Source organism: Heterodontus francisci, chromosome 13 (genome assembly GCF_036365525.1).
Source record: "Heterodontus francisci isolate sHetFra1 chromosome 13, sHetFra1.hap1, whole genome shotgun sequence".
Taxonomy (NCBI): domain Eukaryota; kingdom Metazoa; phylum Chordata; class Chondrichthyes; order Heterodontiformes; family Heterodontidae; genus Heterodontus; species Heterodontus francisci.
This window is the reverse complement of record NC_090383.1, coordinates 41323430-41347167: the sequence shown is the minus strand read 5'-3', so window position 1 is coordinate 41347167 and position 23738 is coordinate 41323430. Positions and strand designations below refer to the sequence as shown.

The 23738-nt window shown below is 46.2% G+C and overlaps 1 protein-coding gene across 5 annotated transcripts in view; it reads right to left on the bottom strand.

Annotated features, from left to right (window-relative positions):
• Positions 1–5495: 5495 nt before the first annotated feature.
• Positions 5496–23738, bottom strand: part of LOC137376342 (uncharacterized) — a 58194-nt gene continuing 39951 nt past the window's right edge. For 4 of the 5 annotated variants that reach the window (XR_010976184.1, XR_010976181.1, XR_010976183.1 and 1 more), the window contains 3 exons: positions 20106–20483; positions 10702–10773; positions 5496–9216 (listed from right to left, as the gene is read on the bottom strand). Coding sequence is in view for 1 of the 5 variants with exons in the window: in XM_068044694.1 (XP_067900795.1) it covers positions 9193–9216; positions 10702–10773; positions 20106–20483 (474 nt within the window). In the remaining 4 variants the exon portion in view is untranslated. Of the gene's footprint in view, positions 9217–10701; positions 14729–20105; positions 20484–23738 lie in introns of those variants that run through there. The other variant, XR_010976180.1, reaches the window with a different exon arrangement.

Below are 23738 nucleotides of genomic sequence, written 5' to 3'. Positions count from 1 at the left end.
CTTTGTGCTAGGTATGATTCCAACCAGCAGAGAGTTTTCCCCCTGATTCCCATTGACTCCAGTTTTGCTAGGGCTCCTTGATACCATACTCGGTCAAATCCTGCCTTGATGTCAAGGGCAGTCACTCTCACCTCACCTCTTGAGTTCAGCTCTTTTGTCCATGTTTGAACCAAGGCTGTAATGAGGTTAGGAGCTGAGTGGCCCTGGTGGAACCAATTGAGGGCATTGATTAACACATGGGAATATGATATTATTGCTATCACAGAGACATGGTTGGGGCAAGGGCAGGACTGGCAGCTCAATATTCCAGGATATAGAATCTTCAGGTGTGATGGTGGGGTGGGGGGCGGGGGGTGGAGGATGTAAAAGAGGAGGTGGCATTGCACTATTGATCAAGAAGTCAATTACTGCAGAAAGATGGTTCCTCAAATGAGGCCAAATGGGTAGAACTTAAAAACAAAAAGGGGGCAATCATTTTGCTGGGAGTTTACTACAGGCCTCCAAATAGTCATGGAGAGATAGAGAAGCAGATATGGAGGCAAATTTCAGAGAGGTGTAAAAATAATAGGGTAATAATAGTAGGGGATTTCAACTTCCCCCCTATTAACTGGGATAGTCTTAGTGCGAAAGGCTTAAAGGGGGCAGAATTCTTAAAGTGCATACAGGAGAGCTTTTTGAGCCAGCACGTAGAAAGTCCTACAAGAGAAGAGGCAGTACTGGACCTAATCCTAGGGAATGAAGCCGGATAAGTGGTAGAAGTGTCTGTGGGGGAGTATTTCAGGCATATTGACCATAACTAAGATTTAAGGTAGTTATGGAAAAGGACAAAGATGGACCAGAAATAAAGGTACTGAATTGGGGGAAGGCCGATTTCAATATGATAAAACGGGATCTGACCAAAGTAACTGGGAGCAACTACTTGTCAGAAAGTCTACATCAGACCGGTGGGAGTCATTCAAAAAGGAAATAGTGAGAGTTCAGGGCCAACATGTTCCCGTAAAGGTGAAGGGTAGGACCAACAAGTCCAGGGAACCCTGGATGTCAAGGGATATAGAAGATTGGATCAGGAAAAAAACAGAGGCTAATGGCAGATTCAGAGGGCTAAAAACAGTGGAAGCCCTAGAGGAGTATAGAAAGTGTAGGGTGGTACTTAAAAAAGTAGTTAGGAGAACGAAGAGGGTGCATGAAAAAGCACTGGTGGGCAAGATAAAGGAAAATCCCAAGGCATTTTATAAGTATATGAAGGTCAAGGGGATAACCAGGGAAAGAGTAGGGCCCATTAGGGACCAATGTGACAATCTTTGTGTGGAGCCGGAGGGCATAGGTGAGGTTTTAAATGATTACTTTTCATCGGTGTTCACTATTGAGAAGGACGATGTAGGTGTAATGATCAGGGAGGGGGATTGTGATATACTTGAACATATTCGCATTGAAAGGGAGGAAATATTAGCTGTTTTAGCGGGCTTAAAAGATGAGATGGCCCAGATGAGATGTATCCCAGGCTGTTGTGTGAGGCAAGGGAGGAGATAGCAGGGGCTTTGACACAAATTTTCAAATCCTTTCTGGCCACAGGTGAGGTACCAGAGGACTGGAAGACAGCGAATGTGGTACCATTATTCAAGAGGGTAGGAGGGATAAACCAGGTAATTACAGGCAAGTGAGTCTAACATCAGTGGTTTGGAAACTATTGGAAAAAATTCTGAGGGACAGGATTAATCTCCACTTGGAGAGGCAGGGGTTAATCAGGGATCGTCAGCATGGCTTTGTCAGGGGGAGATCATGTCTAACAAACTTAATTGAATTTTTCAAGGAGGTGACTAGATGTGTAGATGAGGATAAAGCAGTTGATGTAGTCTACATGGACTTCAGTAAGGCTTTTGATAAGGTCTCGCATGGGAGATTGGTTAAGAAGTTAAGAGCCCATGGGAGTCGGGGCATTTTGACAAATTGGATCCAAAATTGGCTTAATGGCAAGAGGCAGAGGGTGACGGTTGAGGGCTGATTTTACAATTGGAAGCCTGTGACCAGTGGTATACGCAGGGATTGGTGCTGGGACCCTTGTTGTTTGTCGTGTACATTAATGATTTAGACGTGAATATAGGAGGTATGATCAGTAAGTTCGCAGATGACACAAAAATTGGTGGTGTCGTAAATAGTGGAGAGGAAAGCCTTAGATTATAGGACGCTATAGATGGGCTGGTAAGATGGGCAGAGCAGTGGCAAATGGAATTTAATCCTGAGAAGTGTGAGGTGATTCATTTTGGGAGGATTAACAAAGCAAGGGAATATATAGTGGGTGGTAGGATCCTAGGAAGTACAGAGGGTCAGAGGGACCTTGGTGTACTTGTCCATAGGTCACTGAAGGCAACAGCACAGGTAGATAAGGTGGTTAGGAAGGCATATGGGATGCTTGCCTTTATTAGCTGAGGCATAGAGTATAAGAGCAGGGAGGTTATGATGGAACTGTATAAAACGCTAGTTAGGCCACAGCTGGAATACTGTGTATAGTTCTGGTCGGCACACTATAGGAAGGATGTGATTGCACTGGAAAGGGTGCAGAGGAGATTCAGCGGGATGTTGCCTGGGCTGGAGCATTTCAGCTATGAAGAGAGACTGGATAGGCTAGGGTTGTTTTCCTTAGAGCAGAGAAGGCTGAGGGGAGACCTGATAGAGGATTACAGAATTATGAAGGGCAAGGATAGGGTAGATCAGAAGAATCTTTTTCCCTTAGTGGAAGTGTCAATAACCAGGGGACATAGAGTTAAGGTAAGGGGTAGGAAATTTAGAGTGGATTTGAAGAAAATCTTTTTCACCCAGAGGGTGGTTGGAATCTGGAACAGAGTGCCTGAAGGGGTGGTAGAGGCAGGAACAGTTGGGCGGCACAGTGGTTAGCACTGCAGCCTCACAGCTCCAGGGACCCGGGTTCAATTCTGGGTACTGCCTGTGTGGAGTTTGCAAGTTCTCCCTGTGACCGCATGGGGTTTCGCCGGGTGCTCCGGTTTCCTCCCACAGCCAATATCTTGCAGGTGATAGGTAAATTGGCCATTGTAATTGCCCCTAGTGTAGGTAGGTGGTAGTGAATATGAGTTAGAGTTAGTATAAATGGGTGGCTGTTGGTCAGCACAGACTCGGTGGGCCGAAGGGCCTGTTTCAGTGCTGTATCTCTAAATAAATAAATAAAAATAAATAAATAAACCCTCACAACATTTAAGAAGTATTTAGGTGAGCACTTGAAATGCCATAGCATACAAGGCTACAGGCCAAGTGCTGGAAAATGGGATTAGAATAGATAGGTGCTTGATGGCCGGCATGGACACGGTTGGCCGAAGGGCCTCTTTCTGTGCTGTATAACTCTGTGACTCTAAATCCATCTGGTTCATGAATGTCCTTTAGGGAAGGAAATCTCTCGTCCTTACCTGGTCTGCCCACATGTAACTCCAGACTCTCAACAGTGTGGTTAACTCTTAACTGCCTCTGAAATGGCCTAGCAAACCACTCAGTTATCCCAAATTGCGACAGAAAAGTCAAAAAGGAATGAAACTGGACAGACCACCTGGCATCAACTTATGGTCCAGAAACGTCAATGGCACACTCAGCCCTGCAAAGTCCTCCTTAGTAATGTCAGGGGGCTTGTGCCAAAATTGGGAGAGGTGTCCCACAGACTAGTCAAGCAACAGCCTGACATAGTCATACTCAGAATCATGCCTTACAGCCAATGTCTCAAACACCACCATCCCTGGGTATGTCCTGTCCCACTGGCAGGATAGACCCAGCAGGGATGGCAGCACAGTGGTATGCAGACAGGAGAGAGATGCCCTGGGAATCCTCAACATTGCCTCCAGTCCCCATGAAGTCTCATGTCATCAGGTCAAACATAGGCAAGGAAACCACCTGCTGATTACAACCTACTGGCCTCCCTCAGCTGGTGAATCAGTGCTCCTCCATGTTGAACACCACTTGGAGGAAGCATTGAGGGTGGCTAAGGCATAGAATGTACTCTGGGTGGGGGACTACAAGGTCTTAGTTGCAGCACTACTGACTGAGTCCCGAAGGACATATCTGCCAGACTGGGCCTGCGGCAGTTTGTCAGGGAACCAGTAAGAGCGAAAAACCTACTAGACCTTGTCCTCGCCAATCTACCTGTTGCAGATACATCTGTCCAAGACAGTATAGGTAGGAGTGACCACCTTGTGAAGATGAAGGCTACAGGCCAAGTGCTGGAAAGTGGGATTAGAATAGATAGGTGCTTGATGGCCGGCATGGACATGGTGGGCCGAAGGGCCTGTTTCTGTGCTGTATAGCTCTAAGACTCTAAACCCATCTGGTTCATGAATGTCCTTTCTTTGGCCTCCTTGTCTCGAGAGACAATGGGTAAGCGCCTAGAGGTGGTCAGTGGTGTCAGTCGCTGTGAGGCAACTATGGAGTGACCTCTCCATGGCGCATGCCTGGGCGAATGTATGGAGGTTGAGAGTTGCCCAAGCGTCAAAACCCCCCTCTCGGCCTTTCTGGTGGGGTCCAAAGGAGTGCAGAGCACGACGTTTGGCACCGGTATGGCTGCAGGAACTGCCGGAAACATGCCAAAGGTGACACATGACCGCCTACGGGGTTCCACTCCGGATTTTCTGTTAGGGTTTACTCCCTTAGCCGTGGTCTCTCCCGAGACGCCCACAAGGCAGCTGTTCATTTGACAAATAAAACAAGTTAGGGTTATACCCTCATAACCAAAAAATACTTGCTGCAGTCAGGTGGGAGTTGAACAGTGCAAACCACCCTCACCAGGTGGCCGTAACCAATTGGGGGCTTGTCTGGGATCTGAACTGCCAGACAAACGGGAAATTTGGAAAACGGGAGGGAAAATTGACCTCTAAATTGTGGAAGGGTAAACAAACAGGTTTTCTTGTACTCTTCTGTTTTCCTCTACAGTGCTAGGAACAAAAGAAATGGCCACATTTAATGCTAAGGAGTTTGTGCAGCAGGGAGAGATATCCCATGATACAAACATACGAACACGAATTATGAGAAGTAGGCCATTCGACCCCTCTAGCCTGCTCCGCCTTTCAAGAAGATCATGGCTGATGTGTGTGTGTCTGGAATTCCACACTCCCATCTACCCACGATAACCTTTGATTCCCTTGCCTAACAAGAATCTATCTACCCCCACCTTAAAATTATTCAATGACCCTGCCTCCACCACCTTCTGAGGTAGAGTGCTCCAAAGTCGCACAACCCTCAGAGAAAAAATTTCTCCTCATCTCTGTCTTAAAAGGGCAATCCAAATTTTAAAATGGTGCCCCCTCGTTTGAATGTCCTTTAGGGAAGGAAATCTCTCATCCTTACCTGTTCTGCCTCACACTGAGCATATCCTCCAGCTTGTTGTGCGGTACTACCACTGTGCTAAATGGGATAGTGTGATGTTCTCTGAACTGGAGCAAGGTTTAGCTGGGTTTAGTAAGAAATATGAGGCAAAGACTGAGACAGGGTTGGCATGACGTTGAACATAAAAGTCTTTATTCTGGTTTTCTGTCACTTTCTCTTTCAGCTCCCTCTGCTGGCTCATGTGTGCATGGTAGCCTCAAGTGAACAATCTGTACAATGCAGTTCTCAAGACACTACATCCCTCCCCTTCTTAGTAAAGGAGAGAAATAACATGCTTCCATAGTTTGTCTCCAAATATGTAAACAATAAACTTAAACATAAATAGTTCAATTTGTGACATAGTCACTTAAGTATAGGGGACGTTTTCTCTTGAGTGGGTATCATCTGACATCAGGTGTAGTCTCATTTGAATCAAGTTCTTCATCTGAGATGTCGATATTGGAATCGGGTTCAATGCTTACAAGTGGTGTTTTCAGTGCTTTGAAGAATGACATGTTTTTTTGTGATGATCTGTGAACGTGCTCAGTGATGATCATTGATCATTTTGTGTTGGTCACAATAAATGGTTGGATGTCATAAGGGGTTGTTTGTTTTCCAATATGACCATCATGTTTCACAAGTACTTTATCTCCTGGCTTAAGCGGTGTAGCTCTGAATTTCATGGTTCTCTCTGCATTTACTTTAGTTTGATCCTTCTGTTCTTGATTGCGTTTGTGTACATGTTGATCATTAGCTCCACAGAGTAGCTCAGGGAGATGTTTGCTGCATAGGAGGTGCAAAGATGAGTGTAGCTGGAGCTTTTCCAAAAGTTGAATGAGGAGTCGCTCTGTAATTACGAAGAAGGTGATATAGCTCTTGCTTCCATGACTTGTTCTCAGCTGCATGTATCACTTTTTAAAGATTTGCACAAATCTTGAGTTCTCCAATAGCTCTTGGCCAATGGGGTGTGATTTTTCAATGAGTGAACCCTAGATAGTTCACGAATTTGCTGAATTCATCGCTGTTGATTTGGGGTCCATTGTCACTTTTTACCATTTGAGGGATTTCAAACAAGGTGAAGATCTGGTTAAGCTTTGGGAAGACTGCTTTTGTTGAAGTTGAGATAACTAATTCTACGATTGGGAATCTGCTGTAGTCGTCAATATCAACAAGCAGGTGTTCACCTGTGGGCAAATCTGCAAAGTCAACGCTAACTTCAATCCATGGTCCTGGAGGTAGTTTGGACATCTTGGGAGGATCATGAAGATTTGACATTGTGGTTACTTGACGTGGCAAGCACTGATTGATTTTGTGCTGTACCATACAGTCAATTCTTGGTCGCCACGCTACCAGAAGGATGTGGAGGCTTTGGAGAGGGTACAGAAGAGATTTACCAGGATGTTGCCTGGTCTGGAGGGCATTAGCTATGAGGAGAGGTTGGATAAACTTGGATTGTTTTCACTGGAACGACAGAGGTGGAGGGATGACATGATAGAGGTTTACAAAGTTATGAGCGGCATGGACAGAGTGGATAGTCAGAAGCTTTTTCCTAGGGTGGAAGAGTCAGTTACTAGGGGGCATAGGTTTAAGGTAAGAGGGGCAACGTTTAGAGGGGATGTGCGAGGCAAGTTCTTTACACAGAGGGTGGTGAGTGCCTGGAACTTGCTGCCGGGGGTGGTGTTGGAAGCAGGTACGATAGCGACGTTTAAGAGGCATCTTGACAAATACATGAATAGGATGGGAATAGAGGGATACGGTCCCCGGAAGTGCAGAAGGTTTTAGTTTAGGCAGACATCAAGATCGGCGCAGGCTTGGAGGGCCGAATGGCCTGTTCCTGTGCTGTACTGTTCTTTGTTCTTGGGGACCATACCTTTTTCTTAAGTAGTTGTTTGGTTTTGACTATTCCCTGGTGTCTTTTATGTGCTATACCAATAACACATTCCCTCAATGAGTGTGGAATGACAACACAATTGTTGTGTAATATGAGATCAGATCTGGTTGTAACGGTGAGCTCATTTCTAACATTGTGAAGACCTTGTAGTGTGTGACCAATTTTGTTTGTAAACACTCTCCCGATCACATCTTTCCAGTTTCGTGCTTCTATAGCCTTCATACATAGTAGCAGAGCCTCACCTTGTTTTGTTGCTGCTTTGATGTCAGCTAATTTTAGCGACTTTGGCATCGCATTTATGCTTATGTAGTTAAGATGTTGTTCGGCAGCCGTTTCCTCATGACTAGTAGGACTGACTATTGGCAGCAGATGTCATGAAAGGCAATCCACTAGGTTGAGCTTGTCTGGCTGATTCTCAATGTGAACTCTTGCAGTTTGAGTATCCAAAGTTCTATTCGAGTGGGTGGTTTGCTATGTGGATTGTTGAACAAACTCACTAGTGATCTATGATCAGGTATTACTTTAAACTCGCTTCTGTATAAGTAGAGGTGAAAGTATAAGATACCCCATGTGACTGAGAGCACTTCGCTCTCTGTTTGCGAATAACATTGCTTGACAGGCATTAATGATCTGCTTGCCATCGCAACGATTGATGGGTTGCCAGTTTTGTATTTCTGTACGAGAATTGCATCCACAACTAGCTGTATGGTTTTCTCAACATCGAAACAGGCATTTGTTCAACTTTCTGAGAAATGTCATTTGATCTAGAATACCACATGTTTGTGTGATTTAATCCATTCCCTCTTGGTGGACTGTCTTGTCAGAGCATGTAGGGGGGCATGTAGCGTAGTGAGGTCAGGATTTGTACGGTCCACAACGTTCTCAATGGCTTCAACTTTCCATGGATCTGGTGATACTCCTTCACCACTGAACACATGACCAAAGAATTTAATTTTTCTTTCATTAAACAAGCACTTGTCTTTGTTCAAGGTGAGGTTACATTCTCTGAGACGTCGTAGGCATGCTTTTAGGCATGCCTCGAGTTCCTTTTCAGTGTGGCCATAGATGAGAATGTCATCACTGATGCTCAGCGTGCCTTCAAGTCCTTGAAGTGCAGATTGAATCAAGCACTGAAATAGCTCAGCTGCTGAGTTGACTCCAAAGTTGAGCCTCTTGTATTGAGAAGACTGATGTGAATAGAGAATACACTAAGATATCTCGATTCTACTGCAAGCTCAATTTGATGATAGCCTGCACTGAGGTCAAGTTTAGCGAAGTGTTCAGCACCATTCATTTTCTCTATGATATCATTGATTGTCGGTGTCGAGTGTCTTTCTTGTTGTGTGGCTTGGTTTGGTGATCGCAGATTCTAATCTGATTCTCACTGTTTGGTTTCTTGATGACTTGTATGGGTGAGACTCAAGGGGTAGTTTCATCCCCGTCTTTCTCAATAATGTCAAGGTCAAGTAGGTGTTGAAGTTACTTCTCTGTCTGTTTCCTGACATGAAATGGTATTCATCGAATTGATGTACAACTGGGGGCACGTTAGGGTCTACATGCAACCTGCATGTAACACATTTCAGCTTTCCGATACCAGTGAAGTGATCAGCATACCGTTAGAGAGTGTTTTTGTTATGTGAAGGAATTGCGTATGTGACCTATTATGTGCAGATCTGTTGCTGTGTGGAAACTGATAAGTGTGTCACATTCTCCAGATATGACTTAGAATAGAGCTTTCATTCGAGCGTCTTTGAATGAGAATGGTGTTTCATAAGTTTTGAGAATTTTCAGTGGTTTGTCACTGTTGTAAGGGAAAATGTTTGTATTCCCTGGTTTGCAGAGAATGGGGCAATCCTGAAGTTGGTTGAATGTTTTGTCTGCCATGACATAGACAGATGCTGCTGTGCCTATGAGAGCATCTACATCCGATCAGCCAATAGTCACTGTCACACGTGGTTGTTTGCTGTCGTCTGAGAGAGATAACAAAAGGATGTTCAGGGTCATGCGCCTCTAAATTAGCTACATTCTCTTGCTTCTTTGCTGTGGTACGCATACATGGCAGCCTCCTAGTGGTATTGGTGTTAGTTTAATTTACTGATGAATGATAAACATGAGCAAAGTGGTTGGGATTTCCACAGGCTATACACTATTTAGGTACCTTAGGTAGGAGAATAAGTTCTGTAGTGTATATAAGGAATCTGCAAGAAAAAAAAAGTGGGCGGCACATTGGCGAGCACTGCAGCCTCACAGCTCCAGCGACCCGGGTTCGATTCTGGGAACTGCCTGTGTGGAGTTTGCAAGTTCTCCCTGTGTCAGCGTGGGTTTTCTCCGGGTGCTCTGGTTTCCTCCCACAAGCCAAAAGACTTGCAGGTTGGTAGGTAAATTGGCCATTATAAATTGCCACTTGTATAGGTAGGTGGTAGGGAAATATAGGGACAGGTGGGGATGTGGTAGGAATATGGGATCAGTGTAGGATTAGTATAAATGGGTGGTTGATGGTCGGCACAGACTCGGAGGGCCGAAGGGCCTGTTTCAGTGCTGTATCTCTAAACTAAACTAAACTATTTGCCAGTAGCAGGACACACTGTGTGGGCTAGCACCGCCACAGTGGAAACATTCTTTGGCTAAGTTGCAACTCTGTTTGTGAGACAGCTGTTTTCGCTTTGCAGGTGGTTTCCTGACATGTGAGCGATGAATAGTGTTAACAGGAGTTGAACTTGGATTGTAGTAGTTACTGTTAGCAGCCTCAACTTCAGTAGCTCTGGACTCTGACAGCAATAATGATCTTGCTAACTCCAGCCACTCTGACAGCTTTCTGTCTTTCTCAAGTGCTTTTCAGCATAGTTGACTGGAGAGACAGCCTTGGAATATTTGTGTTTTAATTTCTCATTCAACATGTTCAACATCACCAAAGTCACATTTGGTTGCTAGTTGCCTCAATCGCCTGCAATATTGATCAATTGTCTCATTTGCTACTTGTGTAGTGTGTTGGAAGACAATGGTTTCATATATGGTGTTTTTCTTGGGTGTAAAGTAGGTCGTTAGTGAATTTTTTGCTAAGTCGTATTCTCAAAGATATCTTCTAACTGTTAACCTCCATAGTGCAGAAGCAAGGCCTTTTTCCTTCTGTCTTCTGTGATTGTGAAACCTGCCATAGTACCTTTGAAATATTGCAACCACTTTTGCCAACATGGGGATACAGATGATGGCTCTGAATGCAATCAAAAGGTGGTAGGTTGGGCATAGACCACACCAACAATGCAGTGACAATGCGTGATCAAGGATCTGGGATCACCTTCCTTTCCGAGGAACTTCTCTCCAATGATAGGATGGTGATTTTGGAGAGATCTGTGTGTGAGTGTACACTGTATATGCTTCCAGCATGTCACTCTAACAGTCTCCAACTTAAAATGCTGTCTATAAAAGTAGACAAAAGCTTTCCAAAAATTTCATACCTGAAAGCAATGTTTCCAGTTTTCCACTATCCTTTTTCTTTTTACCTCATCGTCATTGTGATGTTCTTGGGACTGGAGCAAGGTTTAGCGGAGTTTCGTAAGAAATATGAAGCAAAGACAGTGTCAGCACGATGTAACATAATTGAGTCTTTATTCTGTGCTATTTTCACTTTCTCTTTCAGCTCCCTCTGCTGGCTCATGTGTGCATACTAGTCTCAAGTGAACAATAATGTACAATGCAATTCTCAAACCTTTCTTCTTTGGCCTCCTTGTCTCGAGAGACAATGGGTAAGCGCCTAGAGGTGGTCAGTGGTGTCAGTCGCTGTGAGGCAACTATGGAGTGACCTCTCCATGGCGCATGCCTGGGCGAATGTATGGAGGTTGAGAGTTGCCCAAGCGTCAAAACCCCCCTCTCGGCCTTTCTGGTGGGGTCCAAAGGAGTGCAGAGCACGACGTTTGGCACCGGTATGGCTGCAGGAACTGCCGGAAACATGCCAAAGGTGACACATGACCGCCTACGGGGTTCCACTCCGGATTTTCTGTTAGGGTTTACTCCCTTAGCCGTGGTCTCTCCCGAGACGCCCACAAGGCAGCTGTTCATTTGACAAATAAAACAAGTTAGGGTTATACCCTCATAACCAAAAAATACTTGCTGCAGTCAGGTGGGAGTTGAACAGTGCAAACCACCCTCACCAGGTGGCCGTAACCAATTGGGGGCTTGTCTGGGATCTGAACTGCCAGACAAACGGGAAATTTGGAAAACGGGAGGGAAAATTGACCTCTAAATTGTGGAAGGGTAAACAAACAGGTTTTCTTGTACTCTTCTGTTTTCCTCTACAGTGCTAGGAACAAAAGAAATGGCCACATTTAATGCTAAGGAGTTTGTGCAGCAGGGAGAGATATCCCATGATACAAACATACGAACACGAATTATGAGAAGTAGGCCATTCGACCCCTCTAGCCTGCTCCGCCTTTCAAGAAGATCATGGCTGATGTGTGTGTGTCTGGAATTCCACACTCCCATCTACCCACGATAACCTTTGATTCCCTTGCCTAACAAGAATCTATCTACCCCCACCTTAAAATTATTCAATGACCCTGCCTCCACCACCTTCTGAGGTAGAGTGCTCCAAAGTCGCACAACCCTCAGAGAAAAAATTTCTCCTCATCTCTGTCTTAAAAGGGCAATCCAAATTTTAAAATGGTGCCCCCTCGTTATGGACTCACCCACAAGAGGAAACATCCTTTCCACATCCACCTTGTCAAGACCATTCTTGATCTTATGTACTTCAATCAAGTCTCCACTCACTCTTCTAAACTCCAGTGAAAACAAGCCCAGTCTGTCCAACTTTTACTCAAAAGACAACCCGCTCATTCCAGGTATCAATCTAGTAAACCTCCTCTGAACCACCTCCAACGCATTCATATCCTTCCTTAAATAAGGTGACCAAAACTGCAGCAATGAATAAAGAAGGCTAATGGAATGCTATCCTTTATGATGAGAAGAATTGAAAATAAAAGTAAGGATGTTATGCTTCAGTTATACAGGGCATTGGTGAACAACAGGTATACCGTTTTGGATACTGTTGGGGGAGACGACTTACCAGGGGTAGGCAATGGGATACAGGTCTCTGGCGCAGAGTCTGTCCCTGTTGCTCAGAAGGGAAGGGGTAAGAGGAGCAGAGCATTATGTACCCTCTCCAAAGCCTCCACCGTCCTTCTGGTAGTGTAGTGACCAGAATTGCATGCAATATTCCAAGTGTGGCCTAACTAAGGTCCTGTACAGCTGCAGCATGACTTGCCAATTTTAAGACTCTGTGCCCCGACCGATGAAGGCAAGCATGCTGTATGCCGCCTTGACTACCTTATCCACCTGCGTTGCCACTTTCAGTGACCTGTGGACCTGTACGCCCAGATCTCTCTGCCTGTCAATACTCCGAAGGGTTCTGCCATTTACTGTATACTTCCCACCTGCATTCTTTCTTTCTTTGGCCTCCTTGTCTCGAGAGACAATGGGTAAGCGCCTAGAGGTGGTCACACCTGCATTAGACCTTCCAAAATGCATTACCTCACATTTGTCCGGATTAAACTCCATCTGTCATTTCTCCGCCCAAGTCTCCAACTGCTCTATATCCTGCTGTATCCTCTGACAATCCTCATCACTATCCGCAACTCCACCAACCTTTGTGTCATCCGCAAACTTACTAATCAGACCAGCTACATTTTCCTCCAAATCATTTATATATACTACAAAGCGCAAAGGTCCCAGCACTGATCCCTGAGGAACACCACTAGTCACATCCCTCCATTCAGAAAAGCACCCTTCCATTGCTACTCTCTGTGTTCTCTGACCGAGCCAGTTCTGTATCCATCTTGCCAGCTCATCTCTGAACCCATGTGACTTCACCTTTTGTACCAGTCTACCATGAGGGACCTTGTCAAAGGCTTTACTAAAGTCCATGTAGACAACATCCACTGCCCTTCCTTCATCAATCAACTTCGTCACTTCCTCAAAACACTAGATCAAGTTAGTGAGACACGACCTCCCCTTCGCAAAACCATGCTGCCTCTAGCTAATAAGTCCATTTGTTTCCAAATGGGAGTAAATCCTGTCCCGAAGAATCCTCTCTAATAATTTCCCTACCTCTGACTTAAGGCTCACCGGCCTATAATTTCCTGGATTATCCTTGCTACCCTTCTTAAACAAAGGAACAACATTGGCTATTCTCCAGTCCTCTGGGACCTCACCTGTAGCCAATGAGGATGCAAAGATTTCTGTCAAGGCCCCAGCAATTTCCTCCCTTGCCTCCCTCAGTATTCTGGGGTAGATCCCAGACTCATCATCCACCAAGTCCTCCTCTTTGGTGATGCAAAGTACTCATTTAGTACCTCGCCCATTTCCTCTGGCTCCACACATAGATTCCCTCCTCTGACCTTGAGTGGGCCAACCCTTTCCCTGGCTACCCTCTTGCTCTTTATATACATATAAAAAGCCTTGGGATTCTCCTTAATCCTGTTTGCCAATGACTTTTCATGACCCCTTTTAGCCCTCCTGACTCTTTGCTTAAGTTCCTTCCTACTTTCTTTATATTCCTCAAGGGCTTTGTCCGTTCCCAGCCTTCTAGCCCTTACGAATGCTTCCTTTTTCTTTTTGACGAGGCTCGCAATATCCCTCGTTATCCAAGGTTCCCGAAACTTGCCAAACTTAACCTTCTTCCTCACAGGAACATGCTGGTCCTGGATTCTAATCAACTGACGTTTGAAAGACTCCCACATGTCAGATGTTGATTTACCCTCAAACAGCCACCCCCAATCTAAATTCTTCAGTTCCTGCCTCTTAATGTTATAATTAGCCTTCCCCCAATTTAGTACGTTCACCCGAGGACTACTCTTATCTTTATCCACAAGTACCTTAAAACTTACGGAATTATGGTCACTGCTCCCGAAATGCTCCCCTACTGAGACTTCGACCACCTGGCCGGGCTCATTCCCCAATACCAGGTCCAGTCTGGCCCCTTCCCTAGTTGGACTATCTACATATTGTTTCAAGAAGCCCTCCTGGATGCTCCTTACAAATTCTGCCCCATCCAAGCCCCTAGCACTAAGTGAGTCCCAGTTAAGATAGGGGAAGTTAAAATCACCCACCACAACAACCCTGTTGCTTTTACATCTTTCCAAAATCTGTCTACATATCTGTTCCTCTATCTCCCGCTGGCTGTTGGGAGGCCTGTAGTAAACCCCCAACATCATGACTGCACCCTTCCTATTCCTGAGCTCTACCCATATTGCCTTGCTGCATGAGCCCTCCGAGGTGTCCTCCCGCAGTACTTCTTTGGCCTCCTTATCTCGATAGACAATGGATACGCGCCTGGAGGTGGTCAGTGGTTTGTGAAGCAGCACCTGGAGTGGCTATAAAGGCGAATTCTAGAGTGACAGGCTCTTCCACAGGTGCTGCAGAGAAATTTGTTTGTCGGGGCTGTTGCACAGTTGGCTCTCCCCTTGCGCCTCTGTCTTTTTTCCTGCCAACTACTAAGTCTCCCGCAGTACAGCTGTGATATCCTCCTAAACCACTAATGCAACTCCCCCACCCCTTTTACATCCCCCTCTATCCCGCCTGAAGCTTCTAAATCCCAGAACAGTTAGCTGCCAATCCTGTCCTTCCCTCAACCACGTCTCTGTAATAGCAACAACATCATAGTTCCAAGTACTAATCCAAGCTCTAAGTTGATCTGCCTTACCTGTTATACTTCTCGCATTGAAACAAATGTATTTCAGAACACCAGTCCCGCTGTGCTCAGCAACATCTCCCTGCCTGCTCTTCCTCTTAGTCTTACTGGCCTGATTTACTAGCTCCCCCTCAGTTATTTCACCTGCTCTCCTACTGTTATGAGCGGCATGGACAGAGTGGATACTCAGAAGTTTTTTCCCAGGGTGGAAGAGTCAGTTACTAGGGGACATCGGTTTAAGGTGAGAGGGGCAAAGTTTAGAGGGGATGTGCGAGGCAAGTTTTTTACAGAGGGTGGTGAGTGCCTGGAACCTGCTGCCAGGGGAGGTGGTGGAAGCAGATACGATAGTGACGTTTAAGAGACATCTTGACAAATACATGAATAGGAAGGGAATAGAGGGATATGGGCCCCGGAAGTGCAGAAGGTGTTAGTTTAGGCAGGCATCAAGATCGGCGCAGGCTTGGAGGGCCGAATGGCCTGTTCCTGTGCTGTACTGTTCTTTGCTCTGGTTCCCACCCCCCTGCCACACTAGTTTAAACCCTCCTGAGTGACGCTAGCAAACCTCGCAGCCAGGATATTTGTGCCCCTCCAGTTTAGATGCATCCCGTCCTTCTTGTACAGGTCCCACCTGTCCCGGACGACATCCCAATGATCCAGATATTTGAAACCCTCCCTCCTACACCAGCGCTGTTCAGCCACGTGTTTAGCTGCACTATCCTCTTATTTCTAACCTCACTGGCACGTGGCACAGGGAGTAATCCCGAGATTACAACCCTAGAGGTCCTGTTTTTTTTTAAACTTTCTACCTAACTCGCTGAACTCCCCCTGCAGGACCTTGTCACTCTTCCTGCCTATGTCGTTAATACCAATGTGTACCACAACCTCTGGCTGCTCACCCTCCCCCTTCAGAATGTCCCCTGTCCGTTCAGAGGCATCCTTGACCCTGGCACCAGAGAGGCAACATACCATCCTGGAGTCTCTTTCACGTCCACAGAAGCACCTATCTGTGCCCCTGACTATAGAGTCCCCTATCACTATTGCTCTTCTGCACTTTGTCCCTCCCTGAACAACAATGCCAGCCGTGCTGCCACTGCTCTGGCTGCTGCTGTTGTTTTCCCCTGATAGGCCACCCCCCCACTCCCCCCCCCCCCTCCAGGAGTACCCAAAACAATATACTTGTTAGAGAGGGGGACAGCCACAGGGGATTCCTGCACTGAGTGCCTGCCCCTTCTAGCGGTCACCCATCTATGTGCCTGCACCTTGGGTGTAACCACCTCTCTAAAACTCCTGTCTATGATACTTTCTGCCACCTGCATGCTCCTAAGTGTAACCACCTCTCTAAAACTCCTGTCTACGATGCTTTCTGCCACCTGCATGCTCCTATGAGCATCCAATTGCTGCTCCAACCGATCCATGTGGTCTGTGAGGAGCTGCAACTGGGTACACCTCTTGCAGATGTAGTCGTCCGGAACGCTGGAAGCGTCACGGACCTCCCACATCTCACAGGTGAAACGCTTGAAACGACATTTCTAGCAATAATTCATAAGTTAATTTAAAATAAATACTTAAATACTTATTAAATCCTTACTAAATTAAGTTACAATTAACTATATGGTCCCTAGCGCTAGATTTCTACTATAAATATTAAATGCTAAATACAGTAATCTCCTCCCTCCGGTTTAGTTCCTCCTCTACTTATTAATTAATTAGTTAATTGGGGTTTTAATCAATTTTAATCAATGTTTTATTTTCAAATTCAGTGCAGATTCCCTACCAGCCAATCAGGTCACAGTTTTCCTGTGACGTCACTGACATCAGACAAGAATCAACAGGGTATTCTCCCATGAAAGAACCGGCATGAAGTCTGCGTTAAATTTGAATCCAGATATTGGAGTAGAAGTAACAGTGCACCCTAGCCTACTGTATGCACTAAGTCCCATTCACCCATCGCCTCTGTGCTTGCTGACTGGCTCCCGACCTGCTAATGCCTCAGATTTAAAGTTCGCTTTCTTGTTTTCAAATCCCTGCATGATCTTGCCTCACACCCTGCCCCCCACCCCTACTTTTCTGTAATCTCCTCCAACCATCATGAGATTTCTGCACTCCTCCAAATCTGGTCTCCGATGCATCCCCAATGTTAAATCACCATTGGAGGCTGTGCCTTTAGCTGCCTAGGTCCTAAAATCTGGAATTTCTTCTGTAATCTTCTCCGCCTCCCCCGCCTCCTTTCGTATGTTCCTTAAAACCTAGCACTTCGACCAAATTTCGGTCATTAGTATCTCATGTAGCTTGGTGTCAAAATTTGTTTGATAATGCTCCTGTGAATTCTCAAACCATTAGGATAGATTCAGAACAGATCTAGCAACTCAAAACTAGGCATCCATGAGGTGCTCTAGGCATCCATGAGGTACTTTGGGTCATCATCAGTAGCAGAATTGTATTCAATCACAATGTGTAACCTCATAGCCTGGCATATCCCTCACTCTACTACTGCCATCAAGCCAAGGAATCAACCCTAGTTCAATGAAGAGTGCAGGAGGGCATGCCAGGAGCAGCACCAGTCATACTTAAAAATGAGATGTCAACCTGATGAAGCTACAACACAAGGACTACTTGCATGCCAAATAGCAGAAGCAGCATGCAATAGACACAGCTAAGCAATCCCACAACCAGTGGATCAAATCAAAGCTCTGCAGTCCTGCCACATCCAGTTGTGAATGGTGGTGGATGATTAAACAATTAACAGGAGGAGGAGGTTCCATAAATATCCTGATCCTCACTGATGGGGGGAGCCCAGCACATTAGTGCAAAAGAAGAGGCTGAAGCATTTGCAACCAGCTTCAGCCAGAAGTGCCAAGTGGATGGTTTATCTCAGACTCCTCCTGAGGTTCCCTGCATCACAGATGCCAATCTTCAGCCAATTTGATTCACTCCACGTGATATCAAGAGACGGCTCAAAGCACTGGATACTGCAAAGATTATGGGCCTTGACAACATCCCGGCAGCAGTACTGAAGACTTGTGCTCCAGAACTAGCCATATCACCAGCCAAGCTGTTCTAGTACAGCTACAACACTGGCATCTACCCAATAATGTGGAAAATTGCCCAAGAAGGTCCTTTACACAAAAAGCAGGACAAATCTAATCTGGCCAATTAACATCCCATCAGCCTCCTCTCGTTCATCAGCAAAGTGATGGAACGTGTCTTCGGCAGTGCTATTAAGTGGCACTTAATCAGCAATAACCTGCTCACTGATGCTCAGCTTGGCTTCTGCCAGCACCACTTGGCTCCTGACCTCATTACGGCCTTGGTCCAAACATGGACAAAAGAGCTGAACTCAAGAGGGGAGGTGGGAGTGACTGCCCTTGGCATCAAGGCAGCATTTGACTGAGTGTGGCATCAAGGAGCCCTAGACAAATTGAAGTCAATGGGAATCAGGGGGGAAAACTCTCCACTGGTTGGAATCATACTTAGCACAAAGGAAGATGGTTGTGGTTGTTGGAAGTCAAATCATCTCACCTCCAGGACATCACTGCAGGAGTTCCTTAGGGCAGTGCCCTAGGCCCAACCATCTTCAGCTGCTTCATCAATGACCTTCCCTCCATCAGAAGGTCAGAAGTAGGGATGTTTGCTGATGATTGCATAATGTTCAGTACCACTTACAACTCTTCAGATACTAAAGCATATGCAGCAAGAACTGGACAACATTCAGGTCTGGGCTGATAATTAACAAGTAACATTTGCGCCAGGCAATGACGATCTCCAACAAGAGAGAATCTAACCATCGCTCCTTGACATTCAATGGCATTACCGTCGCTGAATCCCCCACTATCAACATCCTGGGAGTTGCCATTGACCCGAAATTGAACTGAACCAGCCATATAAGTACTGTGGCTGCAAGATCAGATCAGAGACTGGGAATTCTGAGGTGAGTAACTCACTTCCTGTCTCCCCAAATCCTGTCCACCATCTACAAGGCACAAGTCAGGAGTGTGATGGAATACTCTCCACTTTCCTGGATGAGTGCAGCTCCAACAACACTCAAGAAGCTTGACACCATCCAGGACAAAGCAGTCCGCTTGATCGGTACCCTATCCACCATATTAGACATTCACTGCTTCCACCACCGATGTACAGTGGTAGCAGTGTGTACCCTATACAAAATGTACTGCAGCAACTCACCAAGGCTCCTTCGCCAGCACCTTTCAAACCTGTGACCTCTACCACCTAGAAGGACAAGGGGAGCAGAGGCATGGGAACATCACCACCTGCAAGTTCCCCTCCAAGCCAAAACACCATTCCTTCACTGTCGCTGAATTAAAATTCTGGAACTCCCTTCCTAATAGCACTGTGCGACTACCTGCACCAGATGGACTGCAGTGGTTCAAGAAGGTGGCTCACCACCTGCTTCCCAAGGGCAATTAGGTATGGGCAACAAATGCTGGCCTTGCCAGTGACACTCACATCCCATGAAAGAATAAAAATAAGTATTAGCCTGGTGACCCAATTTCCTGAGCATTAACCTTAACCACTCATTATAATTAGTAGAACGCATAGTATTACACCTCGAGCTATCACAGAACATGTAGACGCGATACCATAGGTGCTCTCCCACGGTTCCATAGGTGCTCTACACCATTTCCCAGTAGTCAAACTTTCCTAATTTACTAATTGTCATGGCAGTTTCTGTTCCGCTGCTGTATGTGTGCCAGGTGCGTCAAAAAAAAGTTGCCAGATCTTGGCTGGAAAGACATTTTGCATATTAACAGACAGTGTTTGGAAGGACAAAGCAGCCATTCCCTGACACATTCAACCCACAATGAACCCTTAGCTGGAAAGACATTTCCCCTCACATATTCAACCCACAATGGACTTTTGATCACTGGATGTTCAACATGAGAGAGCTTGCATTCCAGGTTGACTGCTAAGGTGGCTGAATGCACAAATGGACATGATCAAACCAGCTAGTCACGTGGCTAACCTGCTGGGCAACCTGAGTTTTTTGAATTTGTGCAAACAGTTTGGGCAGAAAGCTGATTGCTCCTGTCTGCTCCCATCTTTTTCTCACAAGCCTCTGAATCCACTGAAGACACATGAACCCCAAGAGAGAAAAGTCTCCTACAGCGAAAAACGTTTAAGAAGAATACTGGGCCCCAATGAAAAGCAAGATCTACCTACAATCAAGGACTCTACAGTGACTTCTGTGTTCCATGTCAGTGCGCCATTTTCCCACACCCTCTTGGCCAGTCTGGACATAGCAGCGGACGCCTTTCCCATGCGCTTGTTGATTTCTGCATCGAGGGACAGGTTACTGGTGATAGTTGAGCCTAGGTAGGTGAACTCTTGAACCACTTTTAGAGCGTAGTCGCCGATATTGATGGATGGAGCATTTCTGACGTCCAGTCCCATGATGTTTGTTTTCTTGAGGCTGATGCTTATGCCAAATTCGTTGCAGGCAGCCGCAACCCTGTCGGTGCGTCTCTGCAGATACTCTTCTGTGTGGGGTGTTAATGCAGCATTGCCAGCAAAGAGGAGTTCCCTGATGAGGACTTGAATCTGAAGAAGCAAAAACAGGGTTAGAAGCAGACTCTGACAGGGTATTGTCAGCAAAGATACAATTGGAACAGAGGAAACTTGAATTTGAGGGGAGGGAGAGAGAAAGAATATTCTGGAAGGAATGCGAAGAGAGAGTGAGTTGAAGTGGCTTGAGTTAACTAGGGGGTGACAGAGTAACCCCATGGCCAATATGGAGGAGCATAAATCTGGGCTGGGTACAAAATTGTTAAAACTAGCTCAACTAATTCCAAAATTCAATGAGAAGGATGTAGAAGAATTTTTTTGTGTCCTTTGAGAAACTGACAAGGCAGCTAAAATGGCCAGCCTCTTTTACTACAAAGCAAGCTAACTGGAAAAGCCCATGAGGTTTATTCCCTGTTGTCAGATGAGAGTTTATCAGATTATGAACTGACCTAAAATGCTATCTGCAGGGCATTTGAATTAGTACCCAAAGCCTATTGCCAGAAGTTTAGAACCCTCAAGAAGCAAGCTAATCAAACTTATCTGGAGTTTGAGAGAAGTAAGCAGCTGGCTTCTGACCAGTGGCTGAGGGCTCTTAAAGTACAGCTCAGCTATGAGAATCTCACAGAAGTAATTTTGTTATAGGAATTTAAACACTCTCTCCCACTCTCCATAAAGACCTATGTTGAGAAACAGCAGGTCCAGAGAGCCTGGCAAACTGCCGTCCTGGCTGATGAGTTTGCTTTAATTTATAAGTGGGTTTCCCAGGTGAGAACTGTTCCTAGGCAGCCCCACAAATCCAAAAGGGACAAAGGATGGGGAGGTGATAAGAGCCCAAGCAGTCCTGGGAGAGAAAGGAAAGCATGAGATACAGGGGGCCCTCCTCTAGCCAAAAAAGAAGGTGCTGTGAGCAAGAGTGAGACCCAGAGACCTGTGTGCTTCCATTGTAATAAAGCAGGGCATTTAAGAGCTGACTGCTGGAAACTAAAGGGAAAACCTGTAGGGTTGTGAGGTAATGCATTTTGGAAGGTCTAATGCAGGTGGGAGGTATACAGTAAAGGCAGAACCCTTAGGAGTATTGACAGGCAGAGAGATCTGGGCGTACAGTCCACAGGTCACTGAAAGTGGCAACGCAGGTGGATAAGGTAGTCAAGAAGGCATACGGCATGCTTGCCTTCATCGGTCGGGGCATAGAGTATAAAAATTGGCAAGTCATGCTGCAGCTGTACAGAACCTTAGATTGTTTTCACTGGAACGACGGAGGTGGAAGGGCGACATGATAGAGGTTTACAAAGTTATGAGCGGCATGGAAAGAGTGGATAGTCAGAAGCTTTTTCCCAGGGTGGAAGAGTCAGTCACTAGGGGACAGAGGTTTAAGGTGCGAGGGTCAAAGTTTAGAGGGGATATGCGAGGCAAGTTTTTTTACACAGAGGGTGGTGGGTGCCTGGAACGCGTTACCAGCGGAGGTGGTAGACGCGGGCACGATAGCGTCTTTTAAGATGTATCTAGACAGATACATGAATGGGCAGGAAGCAAAGAGATACAGACCCTTAGATAATAGGTGACATGTTTAGATAGAGGATCTGGATCGGCGCAGGCTTGGAGGGCCGAAGGGCCTGTTCCTGTGCTGTAATTTTCTTTGTTCTTTGAGTGCCTGGAACTTGCTGCTAGGGGAGGTGGTGGAAGCAGATACGATAGCGACGTTTAAGAGACATCTTGACAAATATATGAATAGGAAGGGAATAGAGGGATATGGGCCCCGGAAGTGCAGAAGGTGTTAGCTTCGGCAGGCATCAAGATCGGCGCAGGCTTGGAGGGCCGAATGGCCTGTTCCTGTGCTGTACTGTTCTTTGTTCTTTGTTAATCAGGGCACACCTGCTCAGTAAAGAAGAGAACCTGATGGAAAGCACAGCAGAACAAGCTGTGGCTTTAACTGCAGTAAGAGTGAGACCTAGGAAGTCTCCCACTGCAAGTGCAGGAAAATTTAATGGGGTTCCTGAGGGTTATCAGGGTTTAGTGTCTGAAGGGAGAGTAACCACATACCCCTCGAGTGGGGCAAGCAAGCCCATAGTGATTCTCAGGGACACAGGGGTCACTAGATCCCTTTAACTGGGAAAAGGCCTGACCTTTGCCCAGAGAGTACAGTGAACACCAAAATGGTGGTGAATGGTATTGGAGGGCAGTGTATGCCTGCACCTGGAGTGCGATCTAGTTTCGGGACTGGTGACTGCAGGGATTATCCCTAGTTTGCCTGTGGACAGGGTTGACCTGCTCTTAGGTAATGATCTGGCAGGGGTGAAGGTGGTAGCCCCCCCACCCCCACCCCAAGTAGTGAAAAAAAGACTGCAGGAGGTCAGAGAGACAGGGCAGTGGCAGGAGATGGACCCTTGCAATTTCCCTGAATGTGTAGTGGGTCAGGCCATGATCAAACCATCTCCCCCAGAGGAGACTGCATTGGCACTGCAAGCAAATGACCATGAGGTCTGCCTGTCCGAGACTTTCTTTGAAAGTTAGGAAACCCAGGGAATGAATTAAATGGATTTTCCCTAGCTGAGGCGGTATTGCGAGAGTTAGCACGGGCTGCCCAGTCTGAAAGCGAAGCAGAGGGAGTTCCTGATTGCTACTATTTAAAGAATGAGGTACTGATGAGGAAATTGAGTTCTCCTCACAGACCTGAGAGCAAAAAGTGGGCAGTAGTTCAGTAGTTAGTGGTGCTGCAGAGGTCTTGGAGACTAGAGACTGGAGTGGCTGTACATGCCGGTATATGAAAGACAAAAGCCCGCATAAGACAGTTTGACTGGCCAAAACTCCACAAAGATGTGGAGTACTGCAGGAGTTGCCAGATGTGCTAGGTTGAGGGGAAACCCCAACCTACAGTGAAACCTGCACCCCTAACTCCTCTTGGGAGGACCCTCCAGCAGAGGGCTGGTTAACTGTAAGGGACCCTCACTGAGAACAAAAAGGGACAGGCAGGCACAAGGCTGCCAAAAGGTTAGACAGAGAAGGGGAAAAGGTGACCAAAAGGGCAGGTTAAAAGAAGTCCAGGAGGAATCCTGGATGAAAACCCCTACTGTCTGGGCAGCCAACCCCGAAAAATGCGGAAAGTTAGAACCCACATCCTCGTGTGTAAATGCAGACACTAGAAGCACCCCATCAGAGTTGCTGACAGCATTTACAGGAACCTGCAGAGACAAAGAAAGACCTCTAGTGGACAGAGAAACCGTGAGGGTGATGCCTCACCTAGTCGAAGTGCCACATGGAAGTGCAGTAGAGTCTGCACAAATACCTGCAGGC